Source organism: Choristoneura fumiferana, chromosome 14, assembly GCF_025370935.1.
Source record: "Choristoneura fumiferana chromosome 14, NRCan_CFum_1, whole genome shotgun sequence".
Classification (NCBI taxonomy): domain Eukaryota; kingdom Metazoa; phylum Arthropoda; class Insecta; order Lepidoptera; family Tortricidae; genus Choristoneura; species Choristoneura fumiferana.
In genome coordinates, this window is record NC_133485.1 from 17,793,808 (window position 1) to 17,818,776 (window position 24,969).

Sequence of the window (24,969 nt, forward strand, 5' to 3'; positions counted from 1 at the left end):
ACAACGAAACTGACGATGTTGCTCAAGACTGTGATAACGCGACCTCTAGTCAAAACGAGGCACCGGCAGAAGCTGCCGGCCAATCAGAGAGCGCCGTCGCTCACGCCGACCAATCAGACGGCGCGGAACAAAAAGACAAAACAGACGAAGCGATCGAAAGGGAGTCAGACGCGGTCGATGATAATGCTAGAACGAACTTAGAAACCGCCGATGTAAGTGAAACCGCACCAACGGAAGCAGAAAATGAAATCAATATAGAAAACACGGCCGAAATAGAAACTACTAATGTAGAACAAGAAGCAAGTAACGCAGAACATGAAACAGGTACCGTTGTAACGGAAACACATAACGCTGACGCAGAAACACAGAACGTTGACACAGTGACGGACGTTGACGCGGACGCGCACTTTGTTGACGCGGAGAGTACGAGTGTAGCAGTAGAAAGAGTGGAGATAGAGGAGTTAGAGGAGGCCCTGACTTTTGACGAGAACCATTTCAGTACGCCCACGGGAGGGGCGACTCCTGAAAGGGTGGCAACGGGTCGCCGCATGACTAGCAGCTCGATGGACGATACTGAGGTAAGGGTACACCAAAATGTCAGGGAACCTTGGCCTCGCCAATGTTATTTTATATTTACAATGTGTTGTGATGTTTGCGCGATTGGACACTACACATAGGGAGGGAGCGAAAGAATGGAGAATATTAGAGGCGAAAGTAACGCGGGTGCCATCAAATTCATAACCATCATCTCTTTCTTTGACTATTTTGTACCATTTGACAGAATGACATTCAGAAATCGGAATTTCTGGACCAAAGCATATGTAAGACTGACGCAAATTTCATAGTTTTTGATTTTTTAAACAGTTAAAGGTTCTTAATTTATGACTTTTTTAAGGTTCCGTAGTCAACTAGGAACCCTTATAGTTTCGCCATGTCTGTCCGTCTGTCTGTAAGCTAAGAGACCGTTAATACTAGAAAGCTGTAATTTGACATGAATATACATATCAGTCACGCCGACAAAGTGGTACAATAATTAAAGTAAAAAAAAAATTTTAGGGTACCTCCCATATACGTTAAGTGGGGGTGTTTTTTTTTTTTCTCGACACCCTATATTGTGGGATATTGCTAAGATAATTTTTCTAAATCTGTTTCAAATATTCAACTTTAAACTGCAAATTTTCATTGAAATCGAGCCCCCCCCCCACTAAAATCTAAACTGTTGGTGGAAAAATATGAAAAAGTTCTGAATAGTAGTAAATATATCAAATTTACAAGGAAAATTATAGCGGCTAAAATGTCTTGAGAATTATTAGTAGTTTAAGAGTAAATAGCAGCCTAAGGTATAAAATATACCTAAACTTGGAAGATTCAGTACAGAATACGAAATCCTTAGAAAAATATTATTTGATTTTTTCGTAATGGCTACGGAACCCTATCCTGGGCGTGTACGACACGCTCTTGGCCGGTTTTTTATTTAATCTATAACTAGTCTTTTTAATTTACTCATACAACAACAACATACAACATTGAACATTACGAGTTTTTTTACGACAACAAGTCACTGAGAGTGTATTGTACACATATGTAAAATGAAAATTGCATATAATACGCTTCTTGCCCAGCTTGGCATAGTAGAAAGATAATTGACAGCTGTGTTTAAAAAAAAATGGCCTTGATCCTATAGATCTTTCTAAATTATAGCATTGTAAAACAAACTCTTATTCTGGTTCCTCCAAAATGTGCAATAAAATGCACACAATAAGTTCAAGGGAATTACGGACGGGTGACGACAGTCTTACCCGGCCCGGATAATGCCGACATGGAAATACCGACCCTGTTTTTCGTGTACACGCCCATAGAAGCTCATGTCAGTTTCTATGGGCGTGTACACAAAAAACAGGGTCGGTATTTCCATCACAATGTTTTAGACTATCGCGGTCATTACTCATTGTTTTTTTTTTTTTTCGGTATTTCCATGTCGGTATTATCCGGACCGGGAAAGAGTGTCACCCTTACGGACCTATGACAATGTAACTAAGTGAACATTCTCTTGTTTCTCTATCGTTTTACACCACGACAGTTCCATGTTATTCCCGAAACAATTAGAATCCAATTGCTTTGACTTTTTATTATTATTTATATGATGGATCTCAGGAAGTTATATTCAACACAAGGCTACGGAGCTACCGCATGCTACTCGAACTATCAAATTAAAATACAACGATATTGACATAGCTATTCTCATTACATATTGTATGAGTTTCGTCTGATCATTATCATACTTCCTTCCATTCAAATTTTTATATATACACGATATTGCACATTTATTTATTATATTTATCTGATCATTATTGCAAAACTTCCTTCCATTGACCAAATTATTTATTATACAATATACACTGCGTCGGGTAGTTTAATTAGCCTTTGTTCCATTAACAATACCTATTTTGTCGCATATATTGAAGAAATTAACCACATTGAGCGAAAGATTTTATAAAAATGTAGTATGATGTGTGCTTGCAAAATGTCCATTCCCTAAAATTGTATGCTGACCTTAGCTCATTTCTTTCATACAATGTGTTAATCCTTTGACATTTTATTTCAAATAAACAGATGAATACATACATACAAATCAATCAATACCTAATACAAAAAAAAAATAAAAATACAAAATAAAAAAAATAACGAAAAAAAAAAGTTTTTTTTTTAAATGTATTAATAAAATAACTGAAAACTTAAAAGTAGTTTATTCGGATTAGTATCACTTTGTCTAAAACGCAGCTGGTCTAAGTAGCAAGTGGTCTAAAAAGCAACTGGCCTCATGAAAAGTAAGTTAACTTGTTCGTGTCAGAAACTTGAAAAAACATAGGTTAGGTTAGATTGCGTCAAGGCGCGAAAACTATGTTCATTCTGAATGCTTACACGATGTAGCTTATAAATATTTTGACGCAATATGGTTTTTTTCCTTAACGTTAAGTGGCCGTCCGCAACTGACGTGTGCCACGGACGCCTTCGGCTTTATGCTTCACAGTAGAGCGCTTTAGATCGAGACCATAGTAAAAGAGGAGAAGTAAGCACACTCCGACCCTTTAGCAAACTTAACTGCCTACTCCGGCGCGGAAGCTTAGGGTTGTCGATGTCTATTTTAAATTAATTTCCTACCGGCAAATATTTTTAGTACGAAAGTTAAATTAAAATTGTCTTATGTCTGTGTCTGGACAAATAAGATTCTATGCCGCTATATTATTATTATTATTATACTAAATTTAAAAATATTATTTATAAATTCGCCGGAGTGGTGATGCTGATGGCGACTGTGTACATACTACTCATGTTTCCCTACACATAATACTATAACTATATTGTTTATAGGTAGGTAGGTAGGTATCTATTATTTTTCATGTGTCCCTGCACAAAACTATTACACTACACTTATATACTACTAATTCACAACTATACCTAATACAAAAAAATACGTAAGTACGAGTACGCGAACGTAAAAGGTGATCATCTCGCGAAGCGAGCGCAAGACGAGCGAGCTAAAATCAAAACGTACAGCAGCGCAGCCTTGACTACAGAAAACTTAATCCTCCTTAAATCATCAGTGTGTGCGTGCGGCGGGTGTGTGCGCACACATTTAAGCCGCGCGATGTACTTTTGTTTGTAGTGAACCTACTTCTCCTCTTTTACTATGTCGAGACGGCTTTGTGGATGTAACGCAACCGTAATCCGCAACCGGCTTCAGGGCCCACAGAAGTAATAATAAGACGAATAGAAATGATACCGTGTTTATATCCCTCAACAATCGATTTCGTCATTTATTCTCGTCTCCCTTCAGTGAGTAGGTACACTTTTTGTATTTTCATGTATATTACGGTACACACCAATGAAATTTAATCCTTTTTTTAACGACATCATCTCATCTAATTTATAACTGTTATGGTCACAGCGAATTAGAGCCACTCGGCACCCGTGCAGCACCGCCTCCACTTTCGGCGTCCACTCGTTGTTGATAGGTGGTCCACCGGTGGACCTCGCGTTGTCCACGAATTTCCTAGTAGTAACTATGGCGGCGAGCAGCGGGCTGACATAGAAACTGACAGGAGCTTCTACTTGCGTGTACACGAAAAACAGGGTCGGTATTTCCATCCCGGTATTATCCGGGCCGGGAAAGAGCGTCACCCACCGAGTGGTCCGCGCGCCTCGCGAGTGAGGCGAACCGGTGACGCTACGGAGTTGATGTAGTGAGCGCATACCCATACAAATCCATATGAAGAATACTAACCGCTCGAGGCGAGGCGGTGCAGGTCGGGTGCCGGGTGGCTGTAACGAGCTGTGACCTTTACAGATAATTGAAAACATATTAAGGCTTTTTAGGGTTCCGGAGCCAAAAAGGCAAAAACGGAACCCTTATAGTTTCGCCATGTCTGTTGGTCTGTCTGTCTGTCTGCCTGTCTGCCTGTCTGTCTGTCTGTCCGTCCGCGGCTTTGCTCAGGGACTATCAATGCTAGAAAGCTGCAATTTTGCACGGATATATAAGTAAACTATGCCGACAAAATGGTACAATTAAAAGCTCAAAAATATTTTTTTTAGGGTACCTCCCATAGACGTAAAGTGGGGGTGTTTTTTTTTCTTATCCAACCCTATAGTGTGGAGTATCGTTGAATAGGTCTTTTAAAACCATTAGGGGGTTGCTAAGACGATTTTTCGATTCAGTGATTTGTTTGCGTAATATTCAACTTTAAAGTGCAAATTTTCATAAAAATCGAGCGTCCCCCCCCTCTAAAATCTAAACCGGTGAGTGGAAAAATTTGAAAAAAATCAGGATGGTAGTAAGTATATCAAACTTTCAAGGAAAACTATAACGGCTAAGTTTGCTTGAGAATTATTAGTAGTTTATGAGTAAATAGCAGCCTAAGGTATAAAATATACCTAAACTTGGAAGATTCCGTATAAAATAAGAAATACTTAGAAAAATATTACTTAATTTTTTCGTAACGGCTACGGAACCCTATTTTGGGCGTATCCGACACGCTCTTGGTTATTATTCATCTTATTAAAATTTCTGTGGTCCGTATCCATAATCCGCAACCGACATCAGAGAACGTCCGCAACCTTTAGGGCTCTACACACCAAAGCTGCCGAACTGCTTTGTGGTGTGCATTTGAGATTCAAGTTATGCGTGCTTTATAATAGTTATTTATGTGGCTGGTGCATAATGAGAGGCATTAAAGTACGAGTGTGGTTTCATAATAAGATCACACGAGTGTTTTAATGCCTAATTATGTATAGCCGCATACATAACTTTATCTACATGCATATCATAAGTTTTCTATAATATGTTCAGATATGGCCTGTGTTTTAAGTTAGTGTTACTGATAACTAGTTTGAAGTACCTACCAAAGCTTAAATAAAACAGATAATAAAAAACTAAAGTTTTATTTATAATAATAATTATTATCTACATGCATGTCATAAGTTTTCTACAATATGTACAGATATGCATTGTTAAAAAAAGTATTACCGATACTTTAATGTAAACATTAAGATGCACTGTACTTTAATGTGAACATTAAGATGCACCCGCAGATACCAGGTTTCTTAATAAAGGCCATTTGATAGTCGTTTCTGAACATATAATAGGGAAGTTATGTTAAGCATGTAGATAAAAGGATGTAACGTGTTATGTTACGAGAAGACGGTAGATGTTTAATATACAGATTTTGTAAGCAGTTTAAATGTAAGGTAGGTAAGAAAGAGCTACACTACCAACCGCCTTCTATTCACTCGCTTCGCTTTGCATCTCTGCTTTTAGTTGTACGGCTTTGTATGAGGCATGGCCTTAGATATTTGTATATTTTTACGCTTGTTTATATTTGGATGTATGTTTTTATGAGACGTGTATTTATTGACGTGTTGTTTGTTTGCTATCGCCTTTATATGTGTATATTAGTAAGCGAGATAAGTGAACTAAACTAAAATTATTGTGTTTATTGTTTAATTCATCGCTTGGCCGTTAAGCTTTAAATGTACAGTCTGCCGTAAAAGTATTTGAATAGTTAAAAATTACCAAGATAGCTGAAGAAGCTCTTATTCTTTTGTTGATAGTCCAGTTTTCTGCTCACCAAACTGTATCTTCATAATAGGACGATCGTTGTTGTAACACATAATATGAATGAATTACTTTGAATTAATGTGAATTAAGTTTTAGTAAAAGAGTTTATGACACATCGTTTATGTCACATGTTATAGTATATTTATGCAAGTTTAATCTTAATCAAGTCTAATCTTTTGCAAGTTTAATCTTGAGCTAGTCTAATCTTGTTCAAGTTTAACTTTGTGTAAGTCGAATGTCGTGCAATTCTTATCTTGTGCAAGTCTAATTTTGTGCCATTCTAATCTCTCAAAGTAAAGTGTTATTTGTATGTGTTTTATGTTCAATAAAGATTTATACAATACAATTCTGCAAGCCTGATCTTGTACAATAAATAGCTACTGTGGCTACCATTACGGTCATGATATGGTACTGTTTGGTGAACAATGACCTACCTGCATGCGCCTATCTAATCTCGTCGACCAACAACTTTTTCTGTGAACTGTACATGCGATGCTACATACTTTGTATTGTCCCGGAACATAAGTATTGAAAGCTTCCAAGATACTTGCCATGTAGAAAATAAACGCGTTTGACTTCGTAAAGAACGCAAAAGACACAAAAAGGCAAGTCTTAGGTAAAATAATTAATGGTTACAGCAACCATTCTCAAAATGTGCTCTGCGAATCCTAGGGGCTCCGCTAAACGTCTGCAGGGGCTTCCTGGCCACTGGAGCGAAGCGAGGCAGCGGATCGGAGCGAGAAAGTAATGCAGTGCGGAGTTGCGGACTGTTTGTCCATTCGCGGAGCTCTCGCTCTCGTTCCTCCGCCCCGCTTCCCCGCTCTTTTTCCTTGTTCCGCGTTCTGGCTCCGCTTTCCGGTTATGTGCGCATTTTTAAGCTAGTTATCGACTCCCTGTCTACTGGAGAGAAGCGGAGATTATATGCACTCTTATTGGTGGATTTTTCTCTCGCTCACCGCTCTGCTGCCTCGCTCCTTTCCAGTGGGCAGGCAGTCTTAAGGGGTATCGTGAGATCGCAGAGTATACGTTATGCCTATCCAATTTATTAAAAGTGTAAACAAACCGATTTCATCAAAATTCTTGTATAAACACCCACTGGATCGAATCAATAATAAAATAAAAAATAAATAAAATAAAAATATTTTTATTCAGTAACAAAAAATACATAAAAACAGTATCCGTGCTGGTGCCTCTTTTTAAGTAAACATGTTACTTGTATTAAGAGAACACCGCTCCTTTACTAGTAGGTATGATTACAGAGAGGAATTAATTTACTTAGGCATCATAAAGTACCCAAACAACTTAAAGAATCAATCAATAACACATTTATCTATAATTCGTGTCTTTTAACTAGATGTCTAATCACTTTTTTCACCAAAATTCACTTGATTTCAATATTTATTTTTAATTTCAAAATGTGATTTTAATTCTTGATTGAAACACTGTACTGTACTGTGACTAGCGTAGAGATGGTGGAAAATTTGACATTTTAAAAATCAAATAGCCGTTTTTAATTTACTTTCCTTAAAATTAAAAAAATAGTTACTGCTTTTATAATTGAATAAACAGTCTTTGGAATGAAATCAAGTATAGCAAATAATAAAATAGACAAAAATACTTTGATCTATTCAATTAATAAATTAATCGATTTACTGAACAGATTAAATTATTTTGCAATGGGTTCTAGGTTTTCACATCATTGAATGTCTGTGGTCGGATAAATGGCGTCTTTGTTTACACTTTTCATAAATTGGATCGAAATACAATATACAATCTTCCACCAAACGAAAATGTTAATAATAATAATTTAACGTTTATTTCAGGCTCTAGTCCCATACACTTCATGTTAGTTACAGTCGTATAATGATAATGTTTGTAGTTTAATTAATTGCGATTTGAATTACATTTTATCAAAAAATAGGATGCCAGAGTTCTAAAATTAAAAATAATACAATTATAATAACAACAATAGTAAAAATTACAGAAAATGAAAATTAAAATGAATTAAAATTATATAGATTACAGTCGATGGATCACTGGAATCTACCTTTCCTATCCCACTAACATGCCGGTTACATCAGTGCCTAATGTAGGGGCAGTCCGGTTTGTCGGCTAATGTCTAGTTTTCATTACTTTAGAGCACTGACAAATATCTTTTTTCTAAAAAGGTTCCGACACCAAAAAGTTTGAGAACGCTGGGTTACTGTTTTGTACTACGTAGATGATAGAATTAAAGGTACTAGGTTTTTTTAATAGGCAAAGTAAACATCGTAACCTAGGGCGTTCTCAACTCGAAATAAGCAGTACCGTAAACTGCTTCAACTTTGCCCTCTGGCCCCAACATTGCCTGATTCGATTTAGAGTCGATGACTAGCACCCTTCTAGGTTTTTAAACTTTGACCCCCCCGTAATAATAATTCCCGTGTAGATAAAAGTTTAAAACCTATAAGAGTGCTAAGTTATCGACTCTAAATCGATCAGGCAATGTTGGAGCCAGAGGGCAAAGTTGAAGCAGTTTACGGTACCTAGTCAATATCAAATAAATGTGCTCATAAAACAATATTGCTAAGTATAAAGAAATGGTGATTTGTACGATTAGAATATCGTAGGATTTAGGGCATGTTTTCACTAGAGCACTAACAAAATGTATACCTACTTGAAGTTTTGTGAAAAGTCTCATTCGGTGGAACATTTTGTCGGGTGTCCTGGTAAAAATAAACCCTAAGGCCTACGAGCGATGATGTGGTCATTGTTTGAACGTTTCAACCGCCTCTTTTTCGTGGTCACTTTTTTTTACGTCCCGACTATTTTTTAGATGCCCCGTACATACTAGATAACATGGAAACTGTGACAGAATCTACCATGTCAACAAAAATGTGGCCACGAAAATGAAACGGAATAAACGCTCGAATGACCCGCGGCTAGTGTTCACTTCGTTCATTGCGTGCTCTGCCAGCTAGCCGCTGTGTCGCGCGCCCCGGCCGCGCAATGTACAAGAGCTTTGTTTGACGTTTGGTCGGTCGGCAGGACGAGACGGATAACCAATCAACGGGGAGCACGCGCAGCAGTAGCGCCAGCAGTGCGCCGAGCCAGAATCTGCTCAACAGTGAAGGTTAGTATGACCGGATAGTCCAGTGAGAGAGAGAGAGAAACATTTATTTACACATTCGATACACATAAAAATACATTAGATGGAAAGAATAAAAATAACGTCGAATTGTATAAAGTGGGCCCCACTCAGCATAATGTTACGGCAAGCCGCAACGCTGTTTTTCAGTGGGACCCGTGATATTTATTTATTTAATCTGGATTTTTCATGTGATTAATTTTTTATGCCGTTAAATTAAATTGCGTAAGTCGTGCAATACCCCTGGTGCTGCAGATGTTTATGGGCGGTGGTGATCTCTTACCGTCAGGACCCACTTGCTCGTTTGCCATCCAGTTGAATAAAAAACAAAAATTTACACATCGCACAGCACATCCAGAGATGAGGTGAGATGAGTTGTGTGTGTATGTGTGAGGTGCAGAGACGTGATGTTCTGTGCGTGTGTGTGTGTGGAAACAGCTGAGCGGAGCGAAGATGGGTACTTAAATGAAGCGTTACTATTGGTTCATAAAGCACAAATTCCTCGAAAAACATCCTCGCACATTATTGGTGGAAACGCTGCGTATAGCTGGAAATATATGTGTGTGTCTGTCAGGTTTGCCGGCGGGATGGAGCATGCAGCGCGCGCCGAACGGGAGAATATTCTTCATCGACCACAACCAGAAGACCACCACCTGGATCGATCCGAGAACAGGTAGTTGATTCAGGCTTTACCTTCCGAACCTGAGCATACATCCGTTGTCAATGTTGCCGGGTGTTTTGATGATGAACTTATTGCAGAGGGTTCGAAACGGGTTGGAATTTTGTGGTGTTTGTGATAATTGGGCCTGTGTGGCGTATGCATTATTTTCTGTGAAAGAGGAGAGCGGGTTAATTATAACACAAATATTTAATTTATAATCACCAAATAAATAAATAAATATTTAATTGACGACCAGATGGCCTAGTGGTTAGAGAACCTGACTACGAAGCTTGAGGTCCCGGGTTCGATTCCCGTGTCGGGGCAGATATTTGTATGAAAAATACGAATGTTTGTTCTCGGGTCTTGGGTGTTTACTATGTATTTAAGTATGTATCTATATCTATATAATTATATTTATCCGTTGCTTAGTACCCATAACACAAGCTTTGCTAAGCTTACTTTGGGACTAGGTCAATTGGTGTGAATTGTCCCGTGATATTTATTTATTTATTTATTTATTTATTTAATCACTTGCTTGTGAGCGGTGGCGCGTAGTGTGCGTGTTGCGGCAGCCGCCGAGTCTCGTGCTCCTGAGAGGAAGGGCTACGAAATAGCCCGAAACATGTCGAGCTAAACTTGGTTTAAGACGTGAGTTATAAAAGAAAAGAAACAAAACACAATTGACAAACTTTGAGATACTTGTAACGCCAAACAGACCTCACGATACCAACGCCATCTAGCGGTATTTCGCCTGTCAATTAGCCCTCATTGACGTCTCTGCGAGCGGCAGTAAGCTCATTATTGTGTACAGGTTGTGCATCGAGCTTGCCCAGCGCCGCGGCGGTGGCGGCGGCAAGCGCAGGCGCGGACGCGGACTCGCTAGGGGCCTTGCCGGAGGGCTGGGAGGAGAGGGTACACACCGACGGACGGATCTTCTTCATAGACCACAGTGAGTACCTACAGCGCGTTTATAACTAAACACTGCCCTAATACACACCCTTTACCTACCCTACCCTACTAACCTATACTACTGCCCTACCCTACTACCTAACAGACTACCCTATCCTGCTACTCTACCCTGCTAACCTATCCTATAGTTGGAACATTTTGAAGTGAGCTCATCCAATCATACAGCGCTTCATGCAGCTACAGCGTGTTCATAACTAACGGCTGCCTCTACCTTCCCTACCCTACCCCACCCTGATAACATCTTACCCTTCTCTACTACTCCCCCCACAACCCTATCTTACTACCTTACCCTACTATCCGACCACAGCTCCACCCTACTACCCTACAATACTACCCTACCTACCCCTACTGTACCTAATTGATGATTGTGACTATCTTCGGACATACCTAAACAATTTTACGTTGTGTCAGCCTAGTGGTTTGACCAGTGGCCTCTCAAGCAGATTCGTGTGTTGAAGTCTGGGCTTGCACTTCTGAGTTTTTCGTAATTCATGCATGTGCGAAATTACATTTGAAAAATATGAGCTTTACGGTAAAACCTGAACACGCTTGCGCAGAGATTCGATGGTGTGTGACAAGTTTCCAATTCTGAGAGCCTCCTGTGCCCAGCAGTGGACCGTATATTGGCTCGGTGCACGACATCAGCGCCACCTAGCGTCCGCAACTTTTTTGGCTCTGATGCTCTGACGTTTTGAAATTTCATCGCGACATTGTGACAAAAATCAAACCTATAACGTATTGATTTATAATACAAAATTACTGTGATACCGTGATTTGGGTGGACAAAAGGTTGTGAATTCAATTTTGGTCATTAAAATTAAATGAAGTAAGTAAAATTTATTCAAAAAGTGTGTTTTATTTTCGTTATGTCAGGGTTTGTTTACTTCATGTTTAGTTGTACTTTTACTGTAAAACGAAAAGATAAAGCTATCTTATTGCTTTCTTTTAATAATAGTAAAATTATATAATTCAAGCTCGCATCATATAGTAGAGGAGCCCACGATGCTAAATCAGGATTTACTCGAGCGTCATAGAGACCTATTGGGTTGCGAAGCTTAGATTATAAAAAGAAAAAAATGTTATATAATGTATAACTTTTCATCGGTGGGAGGAGTTGTTATAGATTTTTAAAAATGTAAAAAAAAACTGTTGCATGGACATACTCGAGCGCGTCAGATATTGATATCATCCATGTCCTACGTATTTTTAAAAATGTACGTATGTTAATCTGATTGCTTCCATGATGGGGGTGGTCGTACGTAAGGGTTGAAAATGAAAAAAAAATAAAATAATCGAGCGCGTCAGATTTTCTAAGGGGATGTTAAGAGATCCCAAAAAAAGGCTCTTATATAATAATCTGACGATTTGGATGTGACGCAAATTCGTGGCCATTATTAGAATGTGCATAAAAAATTCGCCATTTTGAAATACTCGAGCGCGTCAGATTAAGATATATATGGTTCATCTTCATGCCCTAGACGTGCTGTCTCATAATCTGACGATTAACTGGAGGGATTCGCCTAATCTGACAATTGATTTTTTTTTTAATTTTTTTTTTTAATCATTGAACTTAATTTATTGAAAAACTCAGGAAATAGCATGCAAATAAAAAATTGTATGTTTTTTTAAGTAGAATACTGTATTTATAAGAAAATAATTATAAAAAAATATTTTTTTTTGAGTATTTTTTCTCAATTATCATCGTCATCGGTAGAATCATCGTGATTCGTAGCCAAAGAACATCTCACAACGATTCCATTAAGCCCAAACACGGCTTAGGTATGTTGTTTTATAACAGAGTTCCGTTGCCTACCTTCCGGCTTCAGCATCAGATCAGTTCGAAAGAATCATTAACTTAAAGCTCCTTCTTAGTCACTTATCTAGGTATATTCATCATGATCGTTTATAGACGAGCGAGCATTACTTAGCTGTGATGAGTTCCATTGGTCATCACGGTCTTCTTCATCAGGTCTAGGTAACCAAATGATACTTTCTAATGTAAATGCTTATTTTAATGCTAAAAATGCCAAAATCGCCATAGGTGTGTCTTTAAAATTTGAGGTTTGCCCTCGATTTCCCTAGGATCCCATGATCAGATCTTGACCTGGTGACTATGGGACCACCTCAGAAGAGTACCCTTTCGAATAAAAAAAGAAATTTGAAAATCGGTCCACAATTGACTGAGTATAGTATAGTAGGGGAATATAGGCATCACGTAGCTGCACGCAATAAACTTTATCGATGGATGTTTGTTATTTCGACTTGTGGAAACCGTCAGATTATATATTTTTCGTAATTCTTGAATTATTCCCTTCAAAATAAAAAAAAATTTAGCCACGCTCGAGAATGTCGAGATGACGTTTTTTTTTTACAACTTTCTAGCCCTACCCCTTCTTTACGTCACTCTCAAATTGTCAGATTAGTAGAATATACACGTTTTAGTATGTAACTAACTCATCCTACCTTAATCTGACGCGCTCGGGAATTTCAGATGATGATTTTTTTTTTACTAATCTGATCCTTTATCCTTGACGAGCGGCCATGTATATGGGGCTCATAGTTGGTGGAAGGACTTAACCGGGTACAAGGTATCCCCCTGTATATTAATCTGTCGCGCTTTAGTAAATCCCGAAATCCCCTCTTGGGCTCCCCTACTAATAATACAAACATCTATTACTAAAATTAGGTAGTTAAAGTCTATACAAATTGCTTTGTTAATGACAGATTCATATGAGTATGACAGATGATAGAGCCAGAACTATTTCTACTTTTGGCCACCATGTGCGCTGCGATAGATTTCATCACCCCCACCTAGTACATCGCACCCTCCCAATAGGCAGTTATGATGACGACATGGTGTAAACTGTGGCGTTTGTTTGTAGATACGCGCACGACGCAGTGGGAGGACCCTCGGCTGTCCAACCCGCAGATCGCGGGTCCGGCCGTGCCTTACTCGCGCGACTACAAACGCAAATATGAGTACCTCAAGAGCCAGCTACGCAAACCGGTGAGACACTAACCCATAAACTAATCTATCGATATAACCACATAGAAATAACTAAATAATTGTTTATATTTTAAAAAGAAAAAGTTTTTGTTTATATATCTTTTGTTGTTTGACAAACCGAGCTGTGGAAGATAGTTAAATAATAGTTGTAAAATTAATTATATATATCTACGTACCTAATACATTTATTTTTATGTTTTTAAAGTCACACAATAAATTAGTTTTATAGTTTACAAAATATCTATTTATTTATGTAGTTGATGGTGTGTAGTATGTCTTTATAACGGCCCGAGGGTTGCCGACGGTGCTGGCTGAAAATCAGCGCTGGGGTGTTTTTAACGCTTCAGCATTATGCTGAGCCAGTGTCCGATTCACAACCGCAATGACACATACCTTTGTGTTGTTTTTTTTGTACCTAATAATTTTGTTGTCTTGTGTTGTGAATAAATGTATTTTCTTTCTTTCTTCTTCTTTCTAAATATTTTAAGAACATACGAAGACGTTTCAAAATGTCAATTAAAGAGAGAAATCCGACATGGAATATGACGTCGCATGCCACGACGACCATTGAAAGTCCATACTAATTTTCACTTTTCTAGAAAGATATGGAATGCTAATTTCGTTCGCTCGTATCTTGCTTAGCCTACTTATTATAAATGTGAAAGTTTGTGAGTGAGTGAGTGAGTAAGTATGTTTGTTACTCCTTTACGCTGAAACGGCTGGACGGATTTGGATGAAATTTGGCAAAAAGTTAGTTTATAACCTGGATTAAAACATAGAATACTTTTTATCCCGATATTCCCATGGGATAGGGATAAAATCTCTAAATAACAACCGCTGGGCTTAGAGTCATGAAATTTGGTATGTGGGTAGCTGAACGTCTAGAATAACACATAGGCTACTTTTTATCCCAATGTTCCCACGGGATAGGGATAAAATTTCGAAACAACAACCGCTGGGCTTAGATTCATAAAATTTGCCATGGGTGTTTTAATTTAACGTCAATGAAAACCACGATTACCGTGAAAATTACGATCTCTGGTTAATCCCTCGTGTGCTAAATAAAAAAAAAACCTGCGTTCTAGTCTCGTTTGTCTCCTATAATAGCAATTTTACAGATTAAAAATGTAAAGGAAAAAGATAGGCTCAAGTTTGGTGCAGATCTGTGCTATTTTTTTGTATGTCTTTTTGTGTTAATGATTATATCATGAACAGGGATATTTGGAAATAATTCCGATCCGCATTGGCGATCCCTTCAAATAGCGAACCTACTGTGTTAAAAATAAAGTTGTGTTAAATACTTGTTATGTATAGATATCATTTAATAATATTGTAAATCTGTTTAAAAAGAAATACCTCGTTGAGTTTCTTGCCGGATTCTTCTCAACAGGGGCTTTTCCGAACCGGTGGTAGATTTTTTTTGACATTCATAAGTGCTTGTTATAGCCTGAATTGAATAAAGATATTTTGACTTTGTGTATTTTTTTTGCGAAGGTATATTTGAATTTTACAGCGCATTAGTTAACCATAATGACAAATTAATATGCACGTGTCAATTTGACAGAGCAACGTCCCGAACAAGTTCGAGATCAAAGTGCGCCGCAACTCCATTCTGGAGGACTCTTACCGCATCATTAGCTCCGTTAGCCGCCTGGACTTACTCAAGACGAAGCTGTGGGTCGAGTTCGAGTCGGAAGTAGGCCTCGGTGAGTACAGAACGGATCACCTTTTACGATTCTGATTATACTTCACTTTTTAGGGTTCCGGAGCCAAAATGGCAAAAACGGAACCCTTATAGTTTCGCCATGTCTGTCTGTCTGTCTGTCCGTCCGTCCGCGGCTTTGCTCAGGGACTATCAATGCTAGAAAGCTGTAATTTTGCACGGATATATATGTAAACTATACCGACAAAATGGTACAATGAAACATTATAAAAAAAATTTTTTAGGGTACCTCCCATAGACGTAAAGTGGGAGTGTTTTTTTTTCTCATCCAACCTTATAGTGTGGGGTATCGTTGGATAGGTCTTTTAAAACCATTAGGGGGTTGCTATAACTTTTTCGATTCAGTGATTTGTTTGCGAAATATTCAACTTTAAAGTGCAAATTTTCATTAAAATCGAGCGTCCTTGCCCCCCTCTAAAATCTAAACCGGTGGGTGGAATTTTTTTTAAAAATCAGGATGGTAGTAAGTATATCAAACTTTCAAGGAAAACGATAACGGCTAAGTTTGCTTGAGAATTATTAGTAGTTTAAGAGTAAATAGCAGCCTAAGGTATAAAATATACCTAAACTAGTTTTTTGCATCAGAAAGAAGGTAAGCGATCTTGACGTGTCCTTTTATTGAAAATCACTTTTGAAAAACAAGCCACAGCTAAAAATAATCGAGAATTTCATCAAATTCTACAAAATATGTGATCACAAAAATTGAGAAAAATAAAATAAACAAACAAATAATATATACAATAATTAACAGAAATAAATAAAAAAACAACTAAAACTAACTTACTCTAATCCTAAAAATCTATATTTACAAATATCACCCAAGTCGTTGCTATTGGGCAGGGTGCCCATAAGGCTGGCTGCGTTTCCTCGTTATATGGCAATGCCAGTACGTTGACCGAGGAAAGAGCCAGCCCTATGGTCGCCAGTGGAACGGGCAAGCTTCTTTAAAAAAAAAAAATAGTTTTTTTGCTTCGGGACCCCACGGACCAAGTGTTTCGACAGCAAAGGCCGCAAACATGAGTACCTGTACTTGCTTCGATCAATATACATTTAAGTCGCAGCAAATATGTAACAATTAACAAGGGAACATGATCATTTACATTCTTTTGGCATCTATAAGTAATAGTTACTGGTTTTATTAAACGTTTTTCAATAAAATGACTCGTCAAGATTGTTTACCTTATTTCTAATGCTAAAAAAAACGAAGTATAGTGTTCATATAGAGGTCTCCACATTGTAAGAACACACAAAAATCATATAAACCGAACTATCACCTGACGCGTTTCGAACTCAACCAGAGTTCATCCTAAGAGAACACGCACAAATAACACAAACCCAGTTATCACCACCACCACACTGCGGACACGTTTCGAACTCAACCTGAGTTCATCCTCAGCACACATAATAAGGTCGCAGGTGGGCAAAGCAACGCCTGTTTTAATATATAATTTAAAAACTTTGTTTACGGTTTTTAGATTACGGCGGCCTAGCCCGCGAGTGGTTCTTCCTCCTGTCCAAAGAGATGTTCAACCCTTACTACGGCCTGTTCGAGTATTCGGCGATGGACAACTACACGCTGCAGATAAACCCGAACAGCGGCGTCTGCAACGAGGAACATCTCCACTACTTCAAGTTCATCGGACGCGTCGCCGGCATGGCCGTGTACCACGGGAAACTGTTAGACGGTGAGTGTTGTATTTTTTTTTCTGAGCCCGTTAAAGTGACCCACTGTTGGGCAAAGGGCTCCCCATTTTTCCGCCGTTCTAGTGCCTATCGAGAGCATGCTCCTGCCACTCCACTTGATATGTGTCTAAGTTGTCCCGCCATCTCCTCTCCGGCCTGCCTCTATGTATTCCATCCCAGCCTATTTACGCCCCACTGCTGAACACAAGCCTCCTCTCAGAATGAGAGCCCAGTGCGGATTGGGAACTTCACACATGCAATTGAATTACTTCACAGGTGTGTGCAGGTTTCCTCACGATGTTTTCCTTCACCGCGAGGCTCGTGGTAAATTTCAAATGTAATTTCGCACATGCATTTCGGAAAACTCACGAGGTGCGGGCCCACTAACCTCTGCTTGAGAGGCGATAGGTCAAACCACTAGGCCACCACGGCTTTTTTTGCATCTATGTATTATTTTTCTATAATATACTGTATTTAAAAAAAAAAATACTTTCTGCCATGTTTCTTTGCGGCGCATTCTTGGCAATGATGATGGTCTTTCCGAAAGCTCTGGTAGTTAAAAAAACATGTAAAGGACTCCTTTGCGGCGTACTCGCAAATTAAACGATTTGAATTCGAACTTCAGACAGGACCGACCGGCTTTAAGGCGGTTTCAGATTAGCGTTTTATATGCGCGTTGCGTGTACGCGCGTACAGTTGTGGTTTTGTTTGCTTCGGGCGAAGCGCATATCAACCAGTGTTCATTTTCAGAGCTCCAAACACTTGGCCTGTGACAAAAGACTCGCAGTGATGCCTTGCCACCTGTTCTTTTTAATTTTATTTCATGCTCATTTTCTTTTTTGTTCTTAAAAAGTTGTTGCTAGCTGTTGTTGCTTGTTGTTGTTGTTGTAAATATGCTAACAACAATGCAGCCTTACCCGGCTCTAGAGTAAACTTGTTACGCTCTGGGACGGGCGCTGGCTGAAAATCAGCGCTGCAAGTTTCCTATGCTCGCAGCTTATGCTGAGCTTGAGCCCATTGCCACCTGCTGATGTGTTTTTTTTATTTTGTAACCTGTCTTATTTTAGGTGGCAATAAATGATTTTATTATGTTCTTTATTTTTCTTTCATTCTTAGGTTTATGTTTATTATTATTATTATTATTATTTTTATATACCTAAGCTGGTATAAGCGAGAGCGAAAACATGTCCTTTCAGACTAGCGTTTTATACGCGTGTGTTTAGTTTCGTTTTTCGAAGCGCGGTAGGTACGCCTTTTGCAGTAAAAATAGGATTCAAATTAAGTTATATATTGAACTGGCGCGCGCAGTGCCCTGTAGTACTGGGCGCCTCGGGCAGCCGACTCGGTCGCCACCACAGAAACCGACACTGATTAAAAGTTACCGAGACCGCAGAATAGGAAATATTACGCAAAGCTCTGCGCAGGGGGCGACACGAGCACAAACCGTAAACAAACCGCCAGTTCACCGCCAGTAACAACGTCAGTTCTCTTTATAGTTTGTCGCCATGACGGACCATGACGGACCTATAAATTTATTAGTAACAAAATAATATTATATTTACATCGATAGTAACGATTAGAGATATATTTCCAAAAAATAATTGAAATAATATGTAATGGCATTCTTGGGTGGGACATTAAAAAAAAACTTTTTACGATTTGTGCTAGTGCTGCATTCTGGCGGCAGTACATTGCAGTAATATGTATTTCCTATTGATTAGTTTCCTGGTTGAAATAAAATATTATTCATTTAGTCCGTGAATTTGTAATAATAATGTTTGTTTTTGTGTTTAGCGTTCTTCATTCGGCCATTCTACAAGATGATGGTGGGCAAGACTATCGAGCTTCAGGACATGGAGTCCGTCGACCTGGAGTACTACAACTCGCTCATGTGGATCAAGGTACGCGCACACGCACACACGCGCACACGCGCGCTGCACGCTGACAGAATAAAATTGTAACGATTGAAACTCTGATTCCGCCACAATCCTTTTATTATCATCCCTTTCTTACTTGCTTAAAACCTATTTCTTATCCCTTTCATACATCATAGGTTGGCACAATAGGTGGGCTGGGTTATCGACGCTTACTATGCTGGGTGATTCTTGAGAAGGATCAGTATGGGCAACTCCGAAACTATAATAAACAGAAAAATCGAAGGACCGTGTCATCTTAAAGCCGTATTTCATGTAATTGTCGTGTTGTGTCGTGACGCATCAGAACGGTATCGGTTTCATACATTTTATATGGTTGTGTTCACATTCATCTGATGCAGTGTGTTGTGACGGCTTGCGTTGTGTCGCATCACAAGCTATAAAAGAGAAAAAGAGAGAGAGAAAGAGAACACAACACGACACAAATGTAAATACATACATACATATAATCACGCCTCTTTCCCGTAGGGGTAGGCAGAGACCACTTCTTTCCACTTGCTACGATCCTTACATACTTGTTTCGCTTCGTCCACTTTCATTATTCCCTTCATACATGCTCTTCGGTTTAGGGTACTCTTGACCTGGCCTTTTTTCAAGACGTCCCTGATTTGGTCTCGAAACGTCCGCCTAGGTCTACCCCTTCCAACACTTTCATTCACACTCGCCTCATACACTTTTTTCGTCAATCGTTCTTCATTCATTCTCTCGACACGGCCAAACCATCTCAGCATACCTTTCTCAATTTTTGTCACTACATCTTCTTTCAGACCACAACGTTTCCTTATCTCACTATTTCTTATCCTGTCACTCAGTTTAACTCCTATCATACTTCTTAACGCTCTCATCTCAACTGCATTTATTCTGCTTTCATGAATGCGGCTTAATATTTAATTCGTATTATATTCGCTCCAAGATGATTTGTCTTTTTCTCTTTTTTGTGGTACTTTGACACAGACAGATTTTCATAAGATACTTGTCCGTACCTTATTTCAAGCCAATCCGAATACTAGATGTGGTTGACATTTGATTCGCAAGATTTGACGTTAACCGACATACAAACAAACATTGCAAGTTAAATAAAAGCTTGTAGAATGTATGAGGGCGGTGCCCATACGAGAAAAGTTAATTTTTCGGTACGCTTACACGAAACCCACGAGTATAGCAGCCCGGCTCTTACTTGACCATTCTTTCTTTTATTTTAGGAACACGATCCTTCAGATCTATACCTGACGTTCTCGGTGGACGAAGAACAATTCGGAAAGACAATACAACGCGACCTGAAGCCAGGGGGCGCCAATATACCCGTAGACCAAGATAACAAGGATGAGTACATTAAGTAAGTATCTACGCTGCACATTAATATTAATAATTAAGGGTAATTAAATAAGAATACGTTAGGAACGATCCGAGTAGTTTCTATTTTTACCGAAGATCTTTTTAAAATAAATAAACAAATATCATGGGACACTTGACACCAATTGACAAGATTTCATTTTTTTAACACCTGTAAATTAACTACAGGAGTCGAAAGAGATTTGCCTCCTGAACATGGGAAAATATTTATTATAATTGATTTCTCCATATTTAAAAAAATACAAAAAATTGAAAAAATATGTCTGAATTTGCCAATACTACCACATAATAGATATGTTTCCTTTGCCTTTTTCACTAGAAAAAGGAGCTGTCATCATTTCATCAACGTCTCTATGCAACGTCTACGTCAGATTTACGTGATCTTTTTTTTTAAGAGACTAGACAAAAGTAATGGATCTATTGTGTGGTAGTTTTGGAGTTATGCCCTTTTAGAATAAGCACATCTTATAAAAAATGTAATAAATTAATTAATAGTTGTAGTGAAAATTTAAAAATATCAGCGTTTTTCTCTTTCCAAACAGAATACAGAGAACGAATCAAATTACAGTCTTAGAAATATGAAATCTTGTCAATTGACCTAGTCCCAAACTAAGCAAAGCTTGTACTACTGATACTAGGCAACGGATAAACATACTTATATAGATAAATGCATATTAAACACCCAAGACGCGAGAACAAACATTCGTATTATTCATACAAGTATCTGCCCCGGCTGGGAATCGAACCCCGGACCTAGAGCTTCCTAGTCAGGTTCTCTAACCACTTGGCCATCCGGTCGTCTAAAATTAACAATAAACAGTCAAACAATGAATAGGTATAGATTAAGTTTTAATTGGCTTTATACGAGTAGTTGAATATTTTGACGCTTAAAAATATAAATGACGACATTAAAACAAAGTGGCTACGTATACCTAATCATTTTACCTTTTTCAATAAAAACTAAAAATAATAATATTCCAGGCTGGTGATAGAGTGGCGGTTCGTAAGCCGCGTGCAGGAACAGATGTTCGCGTTCCTGGAGGGTCTGGGCGGGCTGGTGCCGCTGCCGCTGCTCAAGATCTTCGACGAGAACGAGCTGGAGCTGCTGCTGTGCGGCATACAGCACATCGACGTCAAGGACTGGCGCGCCAACACGCTCTACAAGGGAGACTACCACGCCAACCATCTGGTGGTGCAGTGGTTCTGGAGGGTAACACATACGATCATACATTAATACTGCTAATAGGCCCAACGGGACTCTTTTACATGTACTTGGGATGACAGTCGTTGACGTAGTGGCTAGATTGATGGTGACTAACTCGCTGATCGGCTCGCTAATTGACTTACTCACTAAGTTACTGATTCACTAACTTACTGACTCACTAACTTTCGGACAAGCTAAGTTACTGACTAAATTTCTGACTCACTAAGTTACTGACTCATTAACTTTCTGGCTCACTTAGTTACTGATTCACTAACTTACTGACTCACTAACTTTCGGACAAACTAAGTTACTGACTAAATTTCTGACTCACTAAGTTACTGATTCACTAACTTACTGACTCACTAACTTTTGGACAAGCTAAGTTACTGACTAAATTTCTGACTCACTAAGTTACTGACTCACTAACTTTCTGGCTCACCAAGTTACTGATTCATTAACTTACTGACTCACTAACTTTCGGACAAACTAAGTTACTGACTCACTAACTTTCAGGCTCACTAAGTTACTGATTCACTAACTTACTGACTCACTAACTTTCGGACAAGCTAAGTTACTGACTAAATTTCTGACTCACTAAGTTACTGACTCACTAACTTTCAGGCTCACTAAGTTACTGATTCACTAAGTTACTGACTCACTAACTTTCTGGCTCACTAAGTTACTGATTCACTAACTTACTGACTCACTAACTTTCGGACAAGCTAAGTTACTGACTAAATTTCTGACTCGCTAAGTTACTGCCTCATTAACTTTTGGGCTCACTAAGTTACTGACTCACTATCTTGCTCACTAAGTTACTGACTTACTAACTGATCAACTCACTGACTAGGTCAATTTCTGATCGACTAACTAATTGTTGCAACGGAGCAGCAAAAGTTTATTCTCATGATTGTCGTCAGGTGGTGCTATCGTTCTCGAACGAGATGCGTTCGCGGCTGCTGCAGTTCGTGACGGGCACTTCCCGCGTGCCCATGAACGGGTTCAAGGAGCTATACGGGTCAAACGGGCCGCAGCTCTTCACTATTGAGAAGTGGGGCGCGCCTGAGAACTACCCGCGCGCTCATACCTGGTGAGTGCGGCAGCGTACCAAGTGGCCGGCGGTCGGTTCATTCATGTCTGACCAATAGTAGATTGTACAACGAGAGCATAAAACTAGCCGTTTTACCCAAGACTTTCATATAGCCACTCGAGCCGGTACGGCGAGGGTGGATAGACACGTCGAGGGGAAAATGGGTTTAATGCTCGAGTTTTACACTCTGCTTTTCACTTCGATTGCGAGGATATGAAATAGTATCAGTGGAAACAATTGTTTATTGTTTACGTATTACTATTATAATTTTTAGTTTTGTTGATATATTTTGATTGATTTTTAGTTTCACAATTATTATTTTTGTAATATGTAGATACTTCGTTATTTGTGGCTGTTTATACCTGATTGCCTTGGTCTTAGACTAAGATTATACTTTATACACAAGAGCATAAAAAAAAAATATTTCGGCTAGACCCAGCATAAATACGAACCTTACGAGCATGAGAAGTGAAAAACATTTTTTTTTAATAATTCGTTTCACAGATGTTTCATTCGGCCAAATGCATTTTATTCCGAAACTGTAAATGTTTCAGGATTATTAAATTACTATATAATTATAATTTTTAGTTTTATTGATTTATTTTGATTGATTTTTTATTTTATTTACTTAAATTAAAAATTATGAAAAATATATATAAACTTCTTTGTTTGTGGCTGTTGACACCTGATTACCTCGGTCTTAGACGAAGATTTTATTTTATGCACTAGTGCATAAAAAGTCATTTTATGTCGCCTAGAGCCAGCATAAACCAACTTTACGAGCATGAGAAGTGAAAAACTAATTTTGTCAACAGTTTCAACCGCATAGACCTACCCCCGTACGAGAGCTACCAGCAGCTGCGCGAGAAGCTCGTCAAGGCCATCGAAGGCTCGCAGGGCTTCGCCGGCGTCGACTGAGCCCCGCGCTCCCAGCCGCTGCACGGTGCGTTCCACCGGGTCAACAGGATGCTCACCAACCTGTTCCAACATGGCGTCCATGCTATTTAATAAACACCCCGCCGCACTAGTGCCCACTAAGGACTATGTAAACAAACCTAAGATTAAAAAAAATAATAACTTGGCCTACTGAATCATGTCTGACGCAAGAGTTTTTTGACAGAAATATCGACACATGGCGTTAGTGTTGTGTCCGTTTAATATTAATGTGGTTTTTCTATCGATTAATGGCTAACAGATAATGCCTTTTATAATCTCGACATTTTTCTCGGCAATCGAGCAAGGGGGTCTCTTGATGGTAAGAGATCACCACCACCCACAAACATCTGCAACACCAGGGGTATTGCAGACCTGTTGCCAACCTAGAGGCCTAAGATGGGTTACCTCACGTGCCAGTGTACCTCACGTTTCTTACTCTCCACGCCGAAACAACAGTGCAAGCACTGCTGCTTCACGGCAGAATTAGCGAGCAAGATGGCGGTAGCAATCCGGGCGGACTTTGCACAAGGTCCTACCACCTGCAAAATTGGCGGAATCATCGGTAGTATCGATAAGGCTGTACTTTCAAGAATTGGATTGAATCATTGATTGGTTGATAACAGAGACAATTTCAAGCAAAATTGTAACGGGTTGTTCTTTTTGACCTACAAAAGTTGGTTCTCTACGTAATTATTTCAATGGACACTACAAATAATATCGCACGTTTCATTCCAAGTTTCATCTTAAAATCTTTGCAATGTTTATTAATAACTCTCAATTACATGCTTTTTTATAACGTAGGCGTCACATTTTTTATGAGACTTTGTAGGTTGAAAATCAGAACGATCCTAACGTCAAACGGAACTTCTTCAATGCTGCCATCTAGCGTTATTTTATTTGTCAAACCCTCATCGCATCGGCGTGCCCGAATAACCCGCTCGTAATTTTTTTTTTATACGACTGGAAGGCAAACGAGCAAGTGGTAATTAGGTTGTAGTAGGGTGTAGTGGTAGTGGTAAATAGGATGTTAAATTGCCAAGTGGGTCGGGGGCGTAATGGTGCAATTGGATTTAGCATGTCACGGTAAGCCAGGACATGAGGGTAAGAATATGTTTACTTTACTACCTTGTCGCTCTCACGTTATTTTTGAACTTGTGTGTATAATGC

General features: G+C 38.9%; 1 protein-coding gene across 1 annotated transcript in view; it reads left to right on the forward strand.

The window, feature by feature from the left end:
• The window catches only part of LOC141435340 (E3 ubiquitin-protein ligase Nedd-4-like), a gene marked incomplete in the record, with an annotated part of 86,555 nt that overhangs the window by 57,253 nt on the left and 4,333 nt on the right, over nt 1-24,969 (forward strand). The window contains 11 exon segments of the mRNA XM_074098047.1: nt 9,149-9,227; nt 9,817-9,915; nt 10,715-10,852; nt 13,755-13,879; nt 15,444-15,585; nt 17,078-17,287; nt 19,080-19,186; nt 20,422-20,555; nt 21,554-21,782; nt 22,697-22,866; nt 23,682-23,809. Coding sequence (XP_073954148.1) covers nt 9,149-9,227; nt 9,817-9,915; nt 10,715-10,852; nt 13,755-13,879; nt 15,444-15,585; nt 17,078-17,287; nt 19,080-19,186; nt 20,422-20,555; nt 21,554-21,782; nt 22,697-22,866; nt 23,682-23,784 — 1,536 coding nt within the window.